This window comes from Ochotona curzoniae, unplaced genomic scaffold (genome assembly GCF_017591425.1).
Source record: "Ochotona curzoniae isolate NIBS_2020 unplaced genomic scaffold, NIBS_Ocur_1.0 scaffold_274, whole genome shotgun sequence".
NCBI lineage: Eukaryota > Metazoa > Chordata > Mammalia > Lagomorpha > Ochotonidae > Ochotona > Ochotona curzoniae.
The window spans coordinates 6,564,294-6,581,758 of record NW_024467101.1 but is presented as its reverse complement, the minus strand read 5'-3'; the positions used below and the strand labels follow the sequence as shown (position 1 = coordinate 6,581,758).

Here is a 17,465-nt window from a genome sequence, read left to right as displayed (position 1 = left end):
GGGACTTAGTTGCAGGAGCCCTGATATGGGATGTGGGTGTATCAAGCGGCGGTTTAACCTGAAGTGCAGGAATGCCTGCCCTCAAATCCAAAACTGTTTGAGCACTGGCATGATGTTCTCCCCAGCCTTATGTGCCAGATTGCAGTCAAAACACAGAAGCATTAAAAATAGTGTATAAAATTACCTGCAGACTATGGGCCTGAGCTTTCCTTTTTTAAGGACTTCAAAAGTCCATGGGAAACAGAGTTGAAAGATATGTCTATTTTGGTGCAATTTTTTTTGAAATCCATGCATAGTGTTTTTATCATATGCATTATCCATAGAGGCTTTGAGGGACTATTCATGAACAGATTCTAATTTTTTTTCTCTTTGCACCCAGGTGATATACCGTTAGGTAAAACATGGATGATTTTAGATTTAGATTTGATTTGCATTTCCAAGATCATTACCCTGATATGTTGAGTTACCACATCATCTCATTGTATCTGTCCAAGTATTCTAAAATCTTAAAAGAGATAAAAAATCTGAAACATGTCTGTTCTTAGGCAGTTTGGTTAAGGGATAATTGATGTGTAACACCAATCTCACAGAACTTCAATCTGTTCTTAAGTTTTTATTTATTTGCAAAAGAGAGAGAGAGAGTTCTTTTCTCTGCTGGTTCCCTCTCTAATGTCTGTAACAGCTAGGGCTGAGCCAGGTCAGGAACCAGGCACTCCATCTGGGTCTCCCACACGGGTGGCAGGAGTGCAAGTACTTGAGGCAGTACTGCTTCCCAGGCACATGTGCAGGACAGCTGGATAGGAAGTGGAGACAAATCTTATCTCTAGGCCCTTCTGCTATGGAATGTGGGCATTTCAGGTGGTAGCTAAATGCCCATCCCACAATCATGTGTGTGTGCGCTTGTTTTAAGATTTATTTATTTTTATTGGAAAGCCAGATTTTACAGAGAAAAGCAGAGACAGAGAGAAAGATTTTCCATCCTCTGGTTCACTCCCCAAATGGTCACAATGTCCAGAGCTGAGCCAATTTGAATCCAGTAGTCAGGAACTGGGAGTCGGGACCCAGGAGCCCTCTCTAGGTCTCCCATGCAGGTACAGGGTTCCAAGGCTTTGGCCCATTTTTTGCTGATTTCCCAGGCCACAAGCAGGGAGCTGGATGGGAAGTGGGGCATCCAGGATGCTAAAGTTGTGCCTTAATGAGATCCCATCACTTGCAAGAGAATTAGCCAACTGAGCCATCAATATCAACCCCTCAACAAGCTGTGTTTTAGTAAGTTCTCCAGGCAATTCTGAATGTGGTTGCCAGATGTAATAAGGAAAAATACCACTGTTCTGTTACATCTAAAATTCAGACAAAGACGTCTTTTTTTTTTTTTTTCTAGTACAAGTTTATCCCATTCAGTAATCGGGACAGACTTATACTAGAAATGTATTCATTACTTATTCAAAGATGCAGATTTACCTGTTCTGATTTATGCTAAAATTTGAGAACGTGGGGCTGAGGCTAGCAAAGGGAAGCATCTAGCACAGCTGTGGGGAGGGATAGAGAAGCAGCCCTGGAGCCTCTTGACAGCTTAAGGTGAAGGCGTAAGCAGGGACATTCTGGGGTATGAGATGGTCCATTTACAAGGAAAGGAAAGCAGTTTCCTGAAATTAGCCCGAGTGCATTTTGCATTTGAGCTGTGATGGTTTTGGTCTCTTAAAGACAAAATAAACATCATCTGTTTCAGAAAATTCAGAAACTTGACAAAAACATGGGCTATCTGAGACCTATTCAATATTTCCTCAGGATTGCAGCATGCATCTTTGGGGTAACCAAAGATACAAGACAGTCATGGCCAGCTGAAAGTCACATGGTTTGGGTCCAGCGTGGTAGCCTAGTGGCTAAATCCTCACTTTATATATGCATCGGGATCTCATATGGGTGCCGGTTTGTATCCTACCTGCTCCAGTTTCCATCCAGCTCCCTTATTATAATTTGGGAAAGCAGAAGAGGGTGGCCCAAAGCCTTGGGTCCCTGCACTGGCATAGGATCCTGGCAAGAAGCTTCTGGCTTCTGGCTTTGGAGTGGCTCAGTTCTAGCTGTTGTAGCCGTTTTGGAAGTGAACCCAGTGGACAGAAGATCGTTCTCTGTAAAATCTGCCTTTCCAATAAAATAAATAGGCTCTTAAAAAAATTGACACAATTTGCTCTGATCAAGCCAGGGTAAGAATTAGGTCAGGAGGACCTGGGTGTTGTGGTACAGGAGGTTTAAGCTGCAGCTTAATGCTGGCAGCCCATACCACTTCCAGGGCCTGGAGCTGATGGGCCTGGGAAAGCAGCAGAGAATGGCCAAAGTGTTTGGCCCCTGTACCCATATAGGGCATGAGCATGGAGTTCCTGGTTCCTGGCTTGAGCCTGAGCCTGGTGAGGCCCCAGCTGTTGCAGCCTTTTGGGGAGTGAACGAACAGCCAAAAACCAGATTTCTCTTGAGCCTGGTGTGATGGCCCGGTGGCTAAATCCTCACCTTGCTTACAACCGGGATCCCATGTGGGCACTGGTTCGTGTCCTGGCTGCTCCATTTCCCATCCAGCTCCCTGCTTGTGGCCTGGGAAAGCAGTCAAGGACGGCCCAAAGCCTTGGGACGCTGCATCCACGTGGGAGACTCGGAAGAAGATCTTGGCTCCTGGATTTGGATCAGCTCAGCTCTGGCTGTTGTGGCCATTTGGGCAGTGAACCAGTGGATGGAGGATCTTTCTCTCTGTTTCTCCTTCTCTCTGTAAAACCTGTAAAATCAATAAATAAAATAAATAAATCTTTAAAAAAATCTCTCTCTTTCTTATTACTTCTCCTCTGTAACTCTGTCTCTCAAGCAACTAACTAACTAGATAGATAGATAACTAACTAACTAAAAGAGAACCAGTTCAGAAGGCTCATTATGTGCTTAGGAGGGGAAGACATCCGTTTCCTCGTCCTTCATTCATGCTTTTAAGCATGATTATCTGTATGCCATATTTAAGCTTTTAAAAGCATCAATAGGCTAATCCTCTTCTGCTAGCACTGGCTTCCCATATGGGCACTGGTTTGTGTCCTACCTGCTGCACTTTCCATCCAGCTCCCTGGGAAGCTGGGAAGGCAGCAGAAAATGGTCCAAGTCCTTGGTCCTTGAGCCTCTGTACCCAGGGTGGGAGACCTGAAAGAAGCTCCTGGCTCCTGTCTTTGGACTGGCTCTGCTCTGGGAAGTGAACCAGAGGATGAAAGATCTCTTTCTCTCTCTTCTTCTCTTAAATAAAAAAAAAAAGGATAAATATTTTTTTCTAAAACACTTTCAGTTGCCATGCAAAATGGCACAGCATGACTTTTTCCTTTTTTAACAGACCTATTTATTTGCTTATTCAAAAGACAAAGTGACAAAGAAAGAAGCAGAGACAGAAGTCCTTCATGTGCTGATTCACTCACTACATGTCCATAATGGCTAGGGCTGGGCCAGGCCAACGCAGGTTCCTGGAACTCCATCCTTGTCTCCTATGTGGGTAACAGGGTCATAAGGACTTGGATCATCTTCTGTTATTTTGTCAAGTGCATTAGCAAGGATTGGAAGCAGAATAGCCAGGACTCAAGCTGCACTTCAATGTTGAATGGCAACATCACAAGCAATGGCTTAACATGCTGTACCATGCCAGCTCCAATGTGATAGTTTAGTGCATGTAAACGATGTGTAATGATCACATTTGTAATGATCAATGTATAATGATCATATCTGTGTAATTGGAAGTCCTCAAACATGCTTCATTTCTTTGTGTGAGGAGCGTTCAAATGCCTCTCTCCTACCTATTTTGAAATATTCATGGTATATATATTTGAATCCGTTCACCTCTGCTGGTGAAACTAGGAAGAAAACACGTATGACCTTGTTCATTGCCTTGGGCTGTGCTTGACTCCTGGGTTAGTGATCCTGAGTGTGCACGTGTTGTCTGATTTTCTTGAGGTGTGGAAGTAAAGGCAAAATTAATGTGTAAGCTTGAGTTGCTTTCTTTCTCTGGGCTATAATTTCACTGGGAACTAACAAAGTTGTTCCAAGGTCATTTCAGATCTAATATCTGATTTTAGATGTCAATTTTTATTAGATGACACACTTTGTAGTGAGTATTCATTGGCATCCTCATTTCTGTTTCTATGTCCCCCAGAACAAATGAATGGCTTACCTGCCTGTGTTGGTCCCAAAAGCAGGGAGCTGGATGGGAAGTGGAGCTGCCGGGATTAGAACCGGTGCCCATATGAGATCTTGGCACAACTTTAACCACTAGGCCACCACACCGGGCCCTGGCTTATATGATTTTAATTCACAAGTTCAGATGCCCCTTGTGGCCTTGTTCTTGATAACACTATTATAGATCTCCAGGTTGAATTCTTAAAGAGACATTTCCTAGTTTCTAATATGCTGTCCCTACAGGCCCTGTAGAGGCTTATGAATGAAAGTAATTTTTGGCAGATTCATGTGCTGAGACCCAATTCCATCCTGTCATTGGCAGGGGGGTGGGGTGGAATAGGGTGGGGGAAAGCAACTAAAAGACATTTGGTTGCCATGATTCCTGTTATTTGCTCAAGAGGGACATTCAAGGATTTGCTCTCACTCACTCACTCACTCACTCTATAAGCCTTAACTAAGTCCTTGCCAAGTGGAAGCAAGGCTTAGTGCCCAATGGAGCCAGAAATGCCCTTTCAGGTCAAGAAGCTCTTTTGGACGCTGCACGTGTGCAGAAGCGATCATAGCTAGTATCCTGGTAACAGAGCTATAACACCCTGCAGGTGAAGCAGGGGTTTCTGGGGAGAGCATCTTTCACCTAATTGTGTGGTTAGTGATTGCTCTCTTGCTTGCAAAGGGAAATCAAAACAGATGTTATGGAGGCAGCAATGACATTCAAGCTTCTTCAACTTTATTGTGTGTGAGAATCGTCTAGAGAGCTTGTAGCTCAGCAGGTCTGGGTGGCTGCTGGAGATCTGGCATTTCTTGTAAATTCCCAAGATAAGCTTGATGTTCCTGGTCCACAGAACACTCTGTGAGTGGCATTGGTTCTGGCAGGCCATCTCTGGAACTAAGCACCAAAGTAGTACCGTTATCTAGAGCGACCTATGTCTTTGCTTAGAGAGATTTCTAACAGTAATAGTTTGTAAGGAGCAAGGGTTTGGTCAGATATGTTCCTTTGTGTTTTAAGTGGTTTTCCTTTTAGAGGAGACTGTGGGAAAACATGAAACTTGTGCAAAGCCTAGAAGGATTGAAGTGAAAAGAAAAATTAATTGACAGAACCAAGTGTATTGTTAAAACAAACCAGGTCGATCTATCAGGAATCTAAAATGCAAAGAGAAGGAGTCTGTTCTTGTTAACATGTTCCAAATTATCTAGAGGTAGATTTTCTAATAGTGAAATCAATGAACGGCCTGGCTCATATACCTACTATTGCCAGGGACCAGCGACAGTTTCAACCTGCCTTTTGAGGCTCAAGGATCTGAAGCTAGATGATGCCAGGTGGGGAGCAGATATTTCACCCAGGGGTTAAGATGCCCAGATTCTGTGTCCTAGCACCTGGGTTTGAATCCCAGCTCTGATCAACTCCAACTTCTTGCTGGTGTAGATCTTGGGAGGCAGGGCTAGTGGTTGAAGTAACTGGGTTCCTGATACTTAGATGGGTGACCTGTTTTGCATGTCCGGATCATGGTTCAAGGGGAGGCCCAGCCCTAACTATGGGGAGCACTTGGAGAGTGAATCAGTAGCTGAGAAATTTACTTTTCTTCTCCCTTCTGTCTATACCTCTTAACAAAGCATATAGGAATTCAAGAAGAGTATCCTGTTTCACCCTGATTCGGTTCACACTCAGAATAGTCTATTTAAGGAAGTGGGAATGAGGGTAAGAGAGAGTAACACAAGTGATGAGATGCAAATCCATGGCCAATAAGCAGCAGACACGGGAGAAATGGAAGCTTGGCTTAGAGAAGATTGGAGGGGCAAGGGATACTATCCCTGTTCTCAGAGATTGAACGGGGCTTGTGGAAGAGAGGTTTGAATTGTACTGTATCCACCTAGAGGGTAGAAGGAGAACAAATGGGCAGATTGCAGTAAAGAAGAACTAACAATTAGAATTGTTCCACCATGAGCCAGCTACCTCTGTCACTCAGAATGTGCCTGCAAAACTGGCCATTGTTACAGAGGGTGTTCAAGCTGTGACTTCAAGAGACCCATTCAACACTGAGATTCTGCAATTTCCCCATCTATCTTCTCTCCTGACAATCTTCTGAGACAGCACATTTGGACAATCAAATGTGTTCATAGATTTGTGAAAGTCAATCAAAATAAACAGTTTTTGTTCCCCTGTTGGTAGTGTGACTCTGTTGTCTTTCCATTTGGTATACTATCTGATCTGTTGGATTAGGTCAGCGCCAGCACAGTAGCAGCAACACTTTCTCAAGATTTGTGTTGGCTTCTTGGCCTTTTGAACTCCTCTCATGGGGAGGAGGAGGACTTGGAGAGAAGGCTAGTCTGAGGCAAGGTCCATCTGGAGGCATTTCAGAACTTGAAATCCTGAAGCAGAAGCAATGTGGGCAGAAATTACAAAGAAAGGTGATGATTCATGTTATTGGCTCATTCCCTGCGTGGGGTGCGATTCCCAAATGGTTGTGAGTGTGGGTGAGGAGTGGACAGTGAGAGTGGTAGGGGACATGGGTGTTGTGATGAAGGCCTTGGTAAAGAACTCCAGGAAGAGGAGGAGAAGTGTGAAAACCTGATCAGGGAGTGGAGCTGATAAAGCAATGGTGTTGGCTCAGGCTGATATAGAAAACAGCACTGATGGGGTGGTTTCAACAATAGACATTTATAGCTGTGTGCATCTTACAGCGATAGAGGCTGGAAGTCCAAGTTCAGGTGCTACGAAGGTTATTTTCTGATGAGGATTCACCTCTTGGCTTGTGAATGGCTACCTTTTCACTAGGTCTTTATGTGGTCTCTTCACTGTGTGTGTGTGCAGGGAAAGAGAGAGGAGGGTGATAGCTCCAGCATCTCTTTCATTTCTTATAAGGATACTAATCTTATTAAATTGAAGTCCTGCCCATCGAACTGCACTTAACATTCTTATTTCCCTAAGTAACCTATCTCCCAATATAGTTCCAATCTGTCTTTGAGGGCAAAGTAGCTGTCCTCTTGGGATGAGGCATGAGGGAAGGGACAGTGATGATTAAGGGCCACCTTACCGATAGTTATCATTGAGCCATCATCTCATTGGATTTTTGCATGACTCTGGCTCAAGAGAAGATGGAGCCTCACAGATGTTGTGTAAGGAAATATTCCTAGTCAAAATTTTAAGCTCATGTAAAGGCTTCATTTTTAAGTTCATGCAAAAATTTGTCTTGAAGTCTTGATGACTTCTAAAAGCTAATGAACTCTACTTGGCAGACCCGTCAGTAGGCTCTGCAAGGATCTATGAATGGTACGTTCATGGTACGTTCAGAGTTGTGTTCCGGGAAAGTCCCTGACCAGGTGGGTGGTGGTGATTATCAGGAGGGGTACTTGAGTTCACTGAGAGGTTTGTTGCATAGTCCCCTTGAGACGTGATGACAGACACCAAGGGTGACCTGGAAAGTGTTGGATGTCCACAGAGTTGTGAAGGTAGAGTAAGAATTGCGTAGGTGATTGAATGCATGTCATGAAGTTAAGAGAGGGAATGTAGAAGGAGGCCAAGGTTGTACCCTTAACAGAAAAGAACTCATCTTTGTATCTGCTCCCCCCAAAGCTTTTTTAACTACATTCGTCTCCTTTTCAGATGGAGAGATAGGAACCTCAGGATGGCCCAACATGGCCTAGATTGTAATATTTTCCATTTGTGGGAGAAATATTGGAAAAGAATTCCTGAATTTAATGTTAATCTAATGCAGTTAATGATTTCTGATAATTGTGATCTTAATAGTCCAAAATTAGGCTTAATAATTGATCAAATGAGAGGTGATACATGAAATGGCACTGAGTCAGGAATGGTGGGCCACTGGCAGAGGGAAAAGTATCATTTTTTAAAAAAATACTTATTTATTTGGAAGAGTTCCAGAGAGAGAGAGAGAGAGAGAGAGAGAGAGAGAGAGAGAGAGATTTCATTTCTTGGTTTGCTTCCCAGATGGCTGCAATGGCCATTGCTGGCCAGGAGCCAGGAGTTTCATCCAGGTCTTGCATATGGGTGGTAGGAACCCAAATACTTGGACTATCTTTTGCTACTTTTCTCAGGCCATTAACATGAACAGTATGGGGAAAAGATGTAGCAGTCAAAACTCAGACTGGTACCTATATAGGATGTTGGCATTGCAGTTTTACAACAGACCCAGAAAGGAAATTCTGATTAAAAGCAAACTATCCATCAAACCATGAGCAGAAAGAGGTGGATATCTCTAAAAGAGGTAGATATCCTCTTTGTTAATTTATTTTTTTTAAAGATTTATTTTCATTATTTTTTTATTGGAAAGGCGATACAGAGAGGAAGATCTTCCGTCCGATGATTCACTCCCCAAGTGAGCGCAATGGCCGATGCTATGCCGATCCGAAGCCAGGAGCCTCTTCCGGGTCTCCCACGCGGGTGCAGGGTCCCAAAGCTTTGGGCCGTCCTCGACTGCCTTCCCGGGCCACGGGCAGGGAGCTGGAAGGGAAGCGGGGCTGCCGGGATTAGAACTGGCGCCCATATGGGATCCCGGGCGTGCTAGGCGAGGACCTTTAACCACTTGCGCCACCGTGCCGGGCCCCTCTTTGTTATTTTAAAAAGATTTATCTATTTATCCAAAAGGAAGAGAATCTTCCATCCACTAATTGATTCCAAATGGCTGTAATAATGAAGAAGACTGGGACAGGCTGAAGCCAGGAACCTGGAATTCTATCCAGGTCTCTGGTGTGGGTGCAGGGGCCAAAGGACTTGGAGCATCTTTTGCTGCTTTCTCAGATATATTTTCTTTTTTTTTTTTTTAAGATTTATTTTTATTATGTTTTTATTGGAAAGGCGGATATACAGAGAGGAGAGACAGAGAGGAAGATCTTCCGTCCGATGATTCACTCCCCAAGTGACCGCAACGGCCGATGCTATGCCGATCCGCGCGGGTGCAGGGTCCCAAAGCTTTGGGCCATCCTTGACTGCTCTTCCAGGCCACAGGCAGGGAGCTGGAAGGGAAGCGGGGCTGCCAGGATAGAACCGACGCCCATATGGGATCCCGGGCATGAAAGATGAGGACCTTAACCACTTGCGCCACCGCGCCGGGCCCTCTCAGGTATATTTTCCAGGAGCTGCATTAGAAGCCAGTACTTGAACTGGGGTCCACCTGGGCTGTTGGCATTGCAGGCAGTGGCTTAAACTGCAGTGCTGCAATGCTGACCCCATTTCCTTGCCTATGGAATGCTGTCCCAGTAACTCAAATTACTCAAGTTCCAAATCTAGGCATTAACCTTCTGCTCATTTCCTACATTGAATTTGTCAGTGAAGCCTACCAACTTTGTTTCTAAATACACTCCCAACTCTGTGCTCATCTTCTTGTTGCCTGTTACCACGATAGACCAAGGCATCATTCATTCTAGACATAAAAGTAATCCATCCTGGACATAGAAGTAATCTCCCACCTGGTTTCTTTTTTTCTGCATCTCCTCCACAAAATTTACACTCCACAACGCACTCCACTGATTTGAGAGCCATCTTTAAAAATTTATTTTTATTTCTTTGGGTGACACACACATACACACAAATTGAGAGAGAGAGAGAGAGAGAGAGAGAGAGAGAGAGAGAGAGAGAGAGAACTGACAGCTTTTATCTTCTGTATGCCAATTACCTGAAAAGACTAGGGCCAGACCAAATGGAAACCAGGAGACTGGAACACAGTCCTGGTCTCCTATACAAGTGTCAGGACAAAATTGCTTGAATCATCACCCTTTGCCTTCTAGAATGTACATGAGACAGAATCTGGAGGGAGAAAATGGAACTGGCATTGAACCTTAATAGATTGCACCTTAATAGATGTCTCAATTGCCGGGTTAAATAGCAGAGAACAATCATTAAGAGCATGGTAGATCCTGTCACTTCCCTGCTGAAGACTCTTCAGTAGCTTCCTATCCCACTTGGAATAATAGCTGCTCTCCCTCTCCTGGCTTCCTCATATCCCATATCCCAGGCCCTGTTGACCTTCCAGTTCTGTCTCACACCATTCTCCTCCTTTCCCACCATGGTCCAGCCACCATGATCTTTCTGCTTCTTGACCAAGCTTGCCTCTTTAGCTTGGTGTCCTGACACTGTTAGAATGCTTGCCCTTTAGTCTCTGCTTGGGTGTCTTCTTTTACTGTTGAGATTTCAACTTAAAGGTCACTTCCATGGAGGGATCCTCTCTGACAATCTGATGGCTCTGTCACACCCTGTGTATCTTATTCTCTTTATAGCACCTATCTCTCTGGTATTCCTTTGTGTTTTTGGCTATTTAGTTATGTCCCTGTCTTTGAGTGGAAACTTCTGGAGAATAAACATCCTGTCTGTTCTTCACAGCTAAATCCCCAGTGTCTACTGTTTAATGTGCTGGGTTAATATCTGTTGAACAAAATGAATGGAGGCATGAGTATCCTTGTCTCCTCCTCATCATTCTGGAATTTCCCAGGACTTCAGGGATCTACCTTCCTCTGATTTATCATTTGGCCCCAATACATGAGATGGGATTGGTACAGTCAGGACAGTTTCTTGGAGTAATTGTCTTTTGGAAAATTTTTTGTTTCATATGTGGATCCTTTCAGGGACATTGGACAGATAACTACAAGCCTCCCCTACCCTCTACTTAGAACATAATCATTCTGCAGATAGTTTCTGACCTTGTTTGAAAGGGAGAGAAAAGTAGAGAGAAACAGAGATGTCTTTTTATCAGTTGATTCAGTCTCCAAATATCTACAACAGCCAGGACTGAGCCAGGATGAAGCTAGAAGCTGGGATCTCAGTCTGAGTCTTTCACCTGGGTGGTAGGGACCCAGGCATTTCAGTTATCACCTGCCACCTCTCAAGGTATGCATTAGCAGGAAGCTATAATGGAGGACTAGGACTCAAATATTTGAGATATGGGCTTGGGACATCCCAAACGGGATCTTAACTGCTATGCCAGAATCTCCTTAAAGGTTTTTGTTTTTGATGGTGTAAAAGTATACTCATACAATCAATTTTTTCACTTTCAGTGTAGTATTCAGTAAACCACAGGAGATAGTCAACACTTCACTATTAAATATCTTTGTGTTAGTTGCCCCCCCCACCAAGTTGTAGACTAAGTTAGCTATCCTAATTGTAATATGCTGCAGGTAGGTTAAATTAGCTATGATGTTTGGTAGGATAGGTGTAGCAAACACATTTTTGACCTAGGGTATTTTCAACTTAGGGTGGGTAGAGGAGTTTGTTTGGCTGTTATCAAGTGCTGCTGTAGCTTCTCCTCCTGGGTTTAGAAGGACTCTAGCTAGAGCTGTCTGGAGTTCTTGTGGGCCTCAAGGCAACTGAACTGATGACACAGTAGTAAGGGTAGGATAAGATTCCTCTCTTGTCTTGCCTATCATTTTCTTTTCTGTATGTCTCCCATTTACAATCTCATTTTCTCTTTCCCTTTCAGATTTCCACTTTTGAATATTTAATGTATGCCATTTCAATCTGTCTTTTAATCTATATCTTTAGACATTAGTGTGTCTGTGAAAAAAAATGCAATCCTTGGTGTATGTGTCTGGGTAATTTTTGGAAACTTTGTAAAAAATTTTTAATTCTGTGGATTTAGAAGGTTATTATTAATATCATTAATGGAATATCTTATTCCTTTGGAATGCGTGAAGTCATATAATGTAAGAGCTGGTCTTATGGGCAGGCTGGGAATCATGGTCTCTTAAACCCTTCCTGATGTGACAAGGTGGCTGGGACCCAGGGGCCTCCTCCTCAATAATTGCTTTCTGTTCGATCATTCCTGTGTTTACTGAGCGCTGGTACTGGACAAGGTCCCCAGAGATGAATGGCACAGAGTTGAGTGAGTTGATGTCCGACAGGAGCCTTTACTGGAGTCCTAGCAGACTGTACATTTCCCTATGCTATCAGGCATTGGACTCACAAAAGATTCACAAATGATCTGATTTGAGAATCCATTCCATCGCTCCTTCCTCTGTTTGCTCTTTGTCATCTTAAGAATTTCTCAAATACTCACATCTGTCTTGTGTTCCAGCGATTTTGGCAGTATGGTCAAGTTCCCATCCCACCTCTACTCTTTTCTTTGTCCTTTTGATAGACCTGTTTCTTTGGTCCTTGGCCCACGCTGAGTGTCTTGGTCACACAGAGTTCTGAGCCAACCATATCTTTTTGTATTTCCAGATTGGAGCCTCTCTCTTTGCCAGCAACATTGGAAGTGGCCACTTTGTGGGACTGGCTGGGACAGGAGCCGCATCTGGTATTGCCACTGGAGGCTTTGAGTGGAATGTGAGTAATATCAGAGCCTCTGTATATCAGTCCAGTCCACTTGATGCTTGTGGTGTGTGTGTGTGTGTGTGTGTGTGTGTGTGTGTGTGTGTGTGAACCCCAGAACAAAGATGCAGGAAAGGCATGACGCAGGTGCAGCCTGCTCCTGCTCCCCTTTCTTGAGGAAACCACGGATACGATAACAATCGTTTCCTCCTCTCTTTCTGCTTGGAATTAAAAAGCCGAGGAGGATTCCAGCACTCTTCCAGTCACATTAGGGGTTTGGGAATGTTTACCCACCAGATTTCTGTTATTATTCTGGCAACTCTTTAGGTGGTGTTCAACCCCTTACGATCTGGGGGAGAAGCAAGGGAGAGCTCAATGCTTGGGCTTGGGTCTAGGGCTGTGATGGTTAATGGGCTGCAGTCTCCCCGCCAGCTGTATCTGTGAGGCTTTCCTGTGGCAACCTGGGATGTTGTCCTCAGATTCAAAAAGTACTGAGTGATTTCTGTGTAGCAGCTGCAGGGAGTGTGTGTGTGGGGGGGTCCCTTCAGATGAAAGAGACAACTAACGAATGCTCTTGATTTGAATCTTATCCCTATTTTGGTTTCAGGCCCTGATTATGGTGATTGTGCTGGGCTGGGTGTTTGTCCCCATCTACATCAAGGCTGGGGTAAGTATGTGCTCTGATTTCCCTTCCTAGATGGAAAATACACATGTGGGCGTGGTCCCCCTTAAAGCCAAAGGGGGCCCTAACGGGACAAATGGCTAAGAAAAAAAAACCCTGGATTGGCTTTTGCCAATCAGGTTGTGAAATTTCTGACTACCCACAGGGCATTAACCAGACCCATTGGGCTTGAGTTCTTATGGCTCATTTCAGTTCAGGTTTGTAATTCTTTCCTAAAAAGAATCCTGAGTAACCTCACTATATTCAGCTCCCCCCGCCCCCAAGCATTCTATTCCTTCCCTCTGGATTTGTGCTTCCATTGTACTTCCATGCACTTGACTCTTGATGTAGTACTAGACTCTAGTCACTGTCTTAAGGAAGAAGGCAGTTTGAACAAAAACAGAACAAAACAAAACAAAACAAAAAATCCTGGATCTGCACATTCATTTCCATGTGGCATACAACTGTCAGGCAAGTGGCACACAACTACCAAGTTCTCACTCAGTCTCCTGCCTTTGTCTCTCTACACAAAGGGTGGCTTTAGGATCATCTGTTCAGTGAGACAGAATGAGCTCCTTCCATGGCTAAGTCTAATGTTAGGGACTGACAGGAAGACAGAGAAGCATGGAGCAGATGTTGTGGCTTGTAGGAGGCTCACAGATGGCTTCTCACACCTGTCCAGCCCCATGGTACATCAGGCCCTGGGTGGAGGAGGCAAGCTAGGAAGTGTGATTGGAGCTGGTGGCAAAGAACTGAGAGGTCTTATGGGCAGGCTGGCACTGCCACAAGCTTTGGCACTACCTGTGTGCAGAGCATGTCAAAGTGTGCATACAAGCTGGCTACCATGTTTGAAGTGTTGGACGAATGCCATCATTGTTTAAATGTCTTGTTTGCAGTAGGTACACTGTGGTGGAATCCCTGCCCCCTCATCTCTGTCTGTCTGTCTGCCTGTCTCTATTCCTATCTTAATCTCTGTATCTATACTAGGATACGTCAGCAGAATGTGTGGAAAATGGAATTAAAAGGTAAGTTTATTTTTGTGCAAAAAATAAGAAATTTACACATGAGGAATCTTCAAAAAGTTCTTGGAAATGAATATTATTAAAAAACCTATGCATGGATTTCAAAAAAATTTTTGCACCCAAATGAACATCTTTTAATTCTACTTTTCTGTGACATTTTAAAGTGCCCTTATCCATCCTGTCCACCACAAGGGCTAGACTTTATCTCACAGCTTGTGTCCAGTAGTGTGTTCATTCAAAAATAGCCACTCATTGAGCACTTTCTATGTGCTGGGACAGTACTGGTCTACTCTCCTACAGTATAGACTGCAAGAAGCAAAATGACTGGGGGTCAGAGGCCATCTGGCCACCTAGTATACGTCCCAGGCCCATGAAAGTTATGAATCCTTAACTGTATTTCTGTGGCTCTGACATCAGCATGGGCCACTAGGCCAACAGTGACCTTCTTTGTATCCCACCCAGGTGGTGACAATGCCAGAGTATCTGCAGAAGCGGTTTGGAGGCAAGCGGATCCAGGTCTACCTTTCCGTCCTGTCCCTGTTGCTCTATATTTTTACCAAGATCTCGGTGAGTCCACTGCCCCAGGGGCTGGGTGTTGGGGTCCTTGAAGGCTGTCTACTATAATCCCCAGTATGTACTGCTCCACTTTATGGCAGTTCTATGCATTTCTACTAACTTGGTCCATTAAATCTTTCTGCTCCTTGGGATAAAGCCTTGTTTCATGAACCAAGGAGCTAATAGAGTTCAGTAGAACTCTATGTCTTCCATGATGCTGCCAGTTGCAAACAAATGGGGTTAAGAATGTTCTAAAGGAGAGAAAGATTGAGAGAGAGAGAGCGAGAGAGAGAATGAGAGAGAGCCCTATCTTTCAGCCACTGGTTCACTCCCCAGATGGTCACAACAGCCAGCCAAGATTGGACCATGTTGATTGGGTCAGGAGCTTTGTCTGCCTCTCGCACGTGGGTGTCAGGAACCCAAGTGTGTGAGCCATCTCCCACTGCTTTCTCACTTTCTCCAGACTGTCAGCAAGGAGCTGGGTCAGAAATAGAGCAGCCAGGACACAAACTGGTGCCCCAATGAGATGCCAACATCACTGGCAGCAGCTTTATCTGTTATGCTACAACACTATTCTTAGTCGAAGATTAAGAAGGAGCTGATAGAAAATCCAGCAATCTCACTACTAGGCAAATACACAAAGGAAATAAAATCAGTATACTAAAAAAAAAAAAATCTGCACTTTCCCGTTTATTGCAGTGCCTTTCACAATAGCCATACATAGAATTACATAGAATTAATGCAAATGCCAATCTGTAGATGAGTGGATCAAGAATATATGGTATATAAACACACTGCAATACTCATACATTGTGCAAAAGAAGGGAATCCTGTCATTTGTGACAACATGAAGAACCTGAAGGATGTTACATTAGAGTAAAATAGGCTAGACACAGAAAGATAAATATTGCACTATCTCATACATAAGTGGAATTAAAAAAATTGAATCTATGGAAGTAGAGAAGAATAGTAATTACCAGCTTGCAAGGAGACGCTGGTCAAAGAACAATTTTAGTTAAACAGGAGGAATAATTTTATGTGACTATAATTAATAACAATGGGTTGTATTTTGAAAATCACTAGGACAGATTTTAAGTGCTTTCAACCATAAAAAAAGGATGTTAATTAGTTTCAATGAGCCATTCCGCAATGGAGAGATATTTTGAAATGCTGTGTTGCAGATGACAAATATATACAATTTTTGTCAACCCAAAAAAGGGGAGTTGGTTAGGATAACTAAGACAGTGTCTTTGCCTTAGAGGCAAGCTGTTGAAGAAGCTCTTGTTTTCCCATGACCAGGTCTTGCCCCTAAGTCTTTCCAGAACTCAGTGAAAATGTGGCTCTTATCAGTAAAGTTGCTAGCCCCTTTCTTTGGAATTGGGACCAAAATCCAGAAGTAACTCTCTCTGCTTGTATAGCTTTGTCCCTGCACTTGACTCACACACCAGTGCTTTCTCCACAAGTGGGATGTCTATGCCTTCTTTTGGATTAGTTTTTAGCTATGCTGGGATGGAAATTCTGTGATCTTTCTTTTAATCTTTCACCATTAGGTGTGGCCTGAGAGGTGCTGGGAAGAGCACTGAGCTCAGAAGAGAAAAAAAGCAATATATGCATGTGAATGGGAGGTCATACTGGCTTGAGCAGGAGGTTGGTGGGGTAACTGCTCCAGGCATCAGCTTGTAACGTGGCACCTGTCTCAGGAGCACGTATAGAGAAGGTCACTGGGCTTTGCTTTCTCAGAGGCAAGCATTCGCCAGGTCCACAGTTCAAGCCGGTGAAAGTCTGTCAATGGTGGTTGCCATGGAAAGGACACTCTTTGCCCTCCGAGCTGGCGTAGGGGTAGTCATATAAAAACCCAGTGCCAGTCTCTCTCCCTGCCTTCCCTATCACCTCACCTACTTTTAAGGTTACTGATTAAACCTCCTTGGACTTGGGAGTCCCCAGGTAGCCCAGCGGCAGCCTTGTTCGGCTAAGATCCCGATGGGGCACATTCCCCAGCAGTCTGATTTTTCTAGATTTTTGTTTGTGTATCATACATGGTGTAGGCTACTACTTCCTCTCTGCATGATTTCTCAGAATCCTCCCTGGACTAGTGCCATAGCTGCTCTGCTCAGAGTCCAAGGCTCAAGACCCATTGAAGGCAGCTGCTCTTGATTTATTGTCAGTCTCTTCTTCAATCTCCAATAGGAGCTTTGTTTTAATACTATGTCCAGTCCTCACAATAATTCTGTATGTATAGAGGTTTTTAAGTGTCAGAAATGAGTTACTACATGGGAAAGCCAGAATGGTAGCTGGATATCTCTAGTCCCAAAGTTTGTTTCCCTCTTTATTCTGCACCTTGCTTGGATGGGATAAAGATTTAGACTAACGGAATGGGATCATCCCATGTCCCCAGTTCTCATTTGATGCGTGCATAGACCGAGATTCTGAGGAGAAAGACAATTTTGTGGGTTTCATTGTGAGAAGCAGGTGTCCTGATGCTGAATTTGGATTTTTTGACCTGGTGTCTCTTGCCTTCTGAGTCTTTCATCCATTTGAAGTTTAACCAGGACAGAGTAGGTTAGCATTCCAGGTCCTGGGAAAAAATTAAGAGTGCCAGTTAAGTGAACCTCATGAGATAAATGAATTGCAGAGAGTAGAGAACATCTGGTGCACATCAGGTGTGTGAGGGGGAATGAAGGAGGGACATTTGTGTAAAGGGACAGCACAGAGAGAAGCTGACAGGAAAGGGACAGCACAGAGAGAAGCTGACAGGAAAGACTGTCTCCATCCATTTAACTGA

General features: G+C 44.0%; 1 protein-coding gene across 3 annotated transcripts in view; it reads left to right on the top strand.

Moving 5' to 3' along the window:
* SLC5A1 (solute carrier family 5 member 1) overlaps positions 1 to 17,465 on the top strand; it is a 53,936-nt gene that overhangs the window by 13,235 nt on the left and 23,236 nt on the right. For 2 of the 3 annotated variants that reach the window (XM_041003713.1, XM_041003714.1), the window contains exons 3-5: positions 12,356 to 12,460; positions 13,053 to 13,112; positions 14,591 to 14,695. In XM_041003713.1, the coding sequence (XP_040859647.1) occupies positions 12,356 to 12,460; positions 13,053 to 13,112; positions 14,591 to 14,695 (270 nt within the window). Of the gene's footprint in view, positions 1 to 12,355; positions 12,461 to 13,052; positions 13,113 to 14,590; positions 14,696 to 17,465 lie in introns of those variants that run through there. The other variant, XM_041003715.1, reaches the window with a different exon arrangement.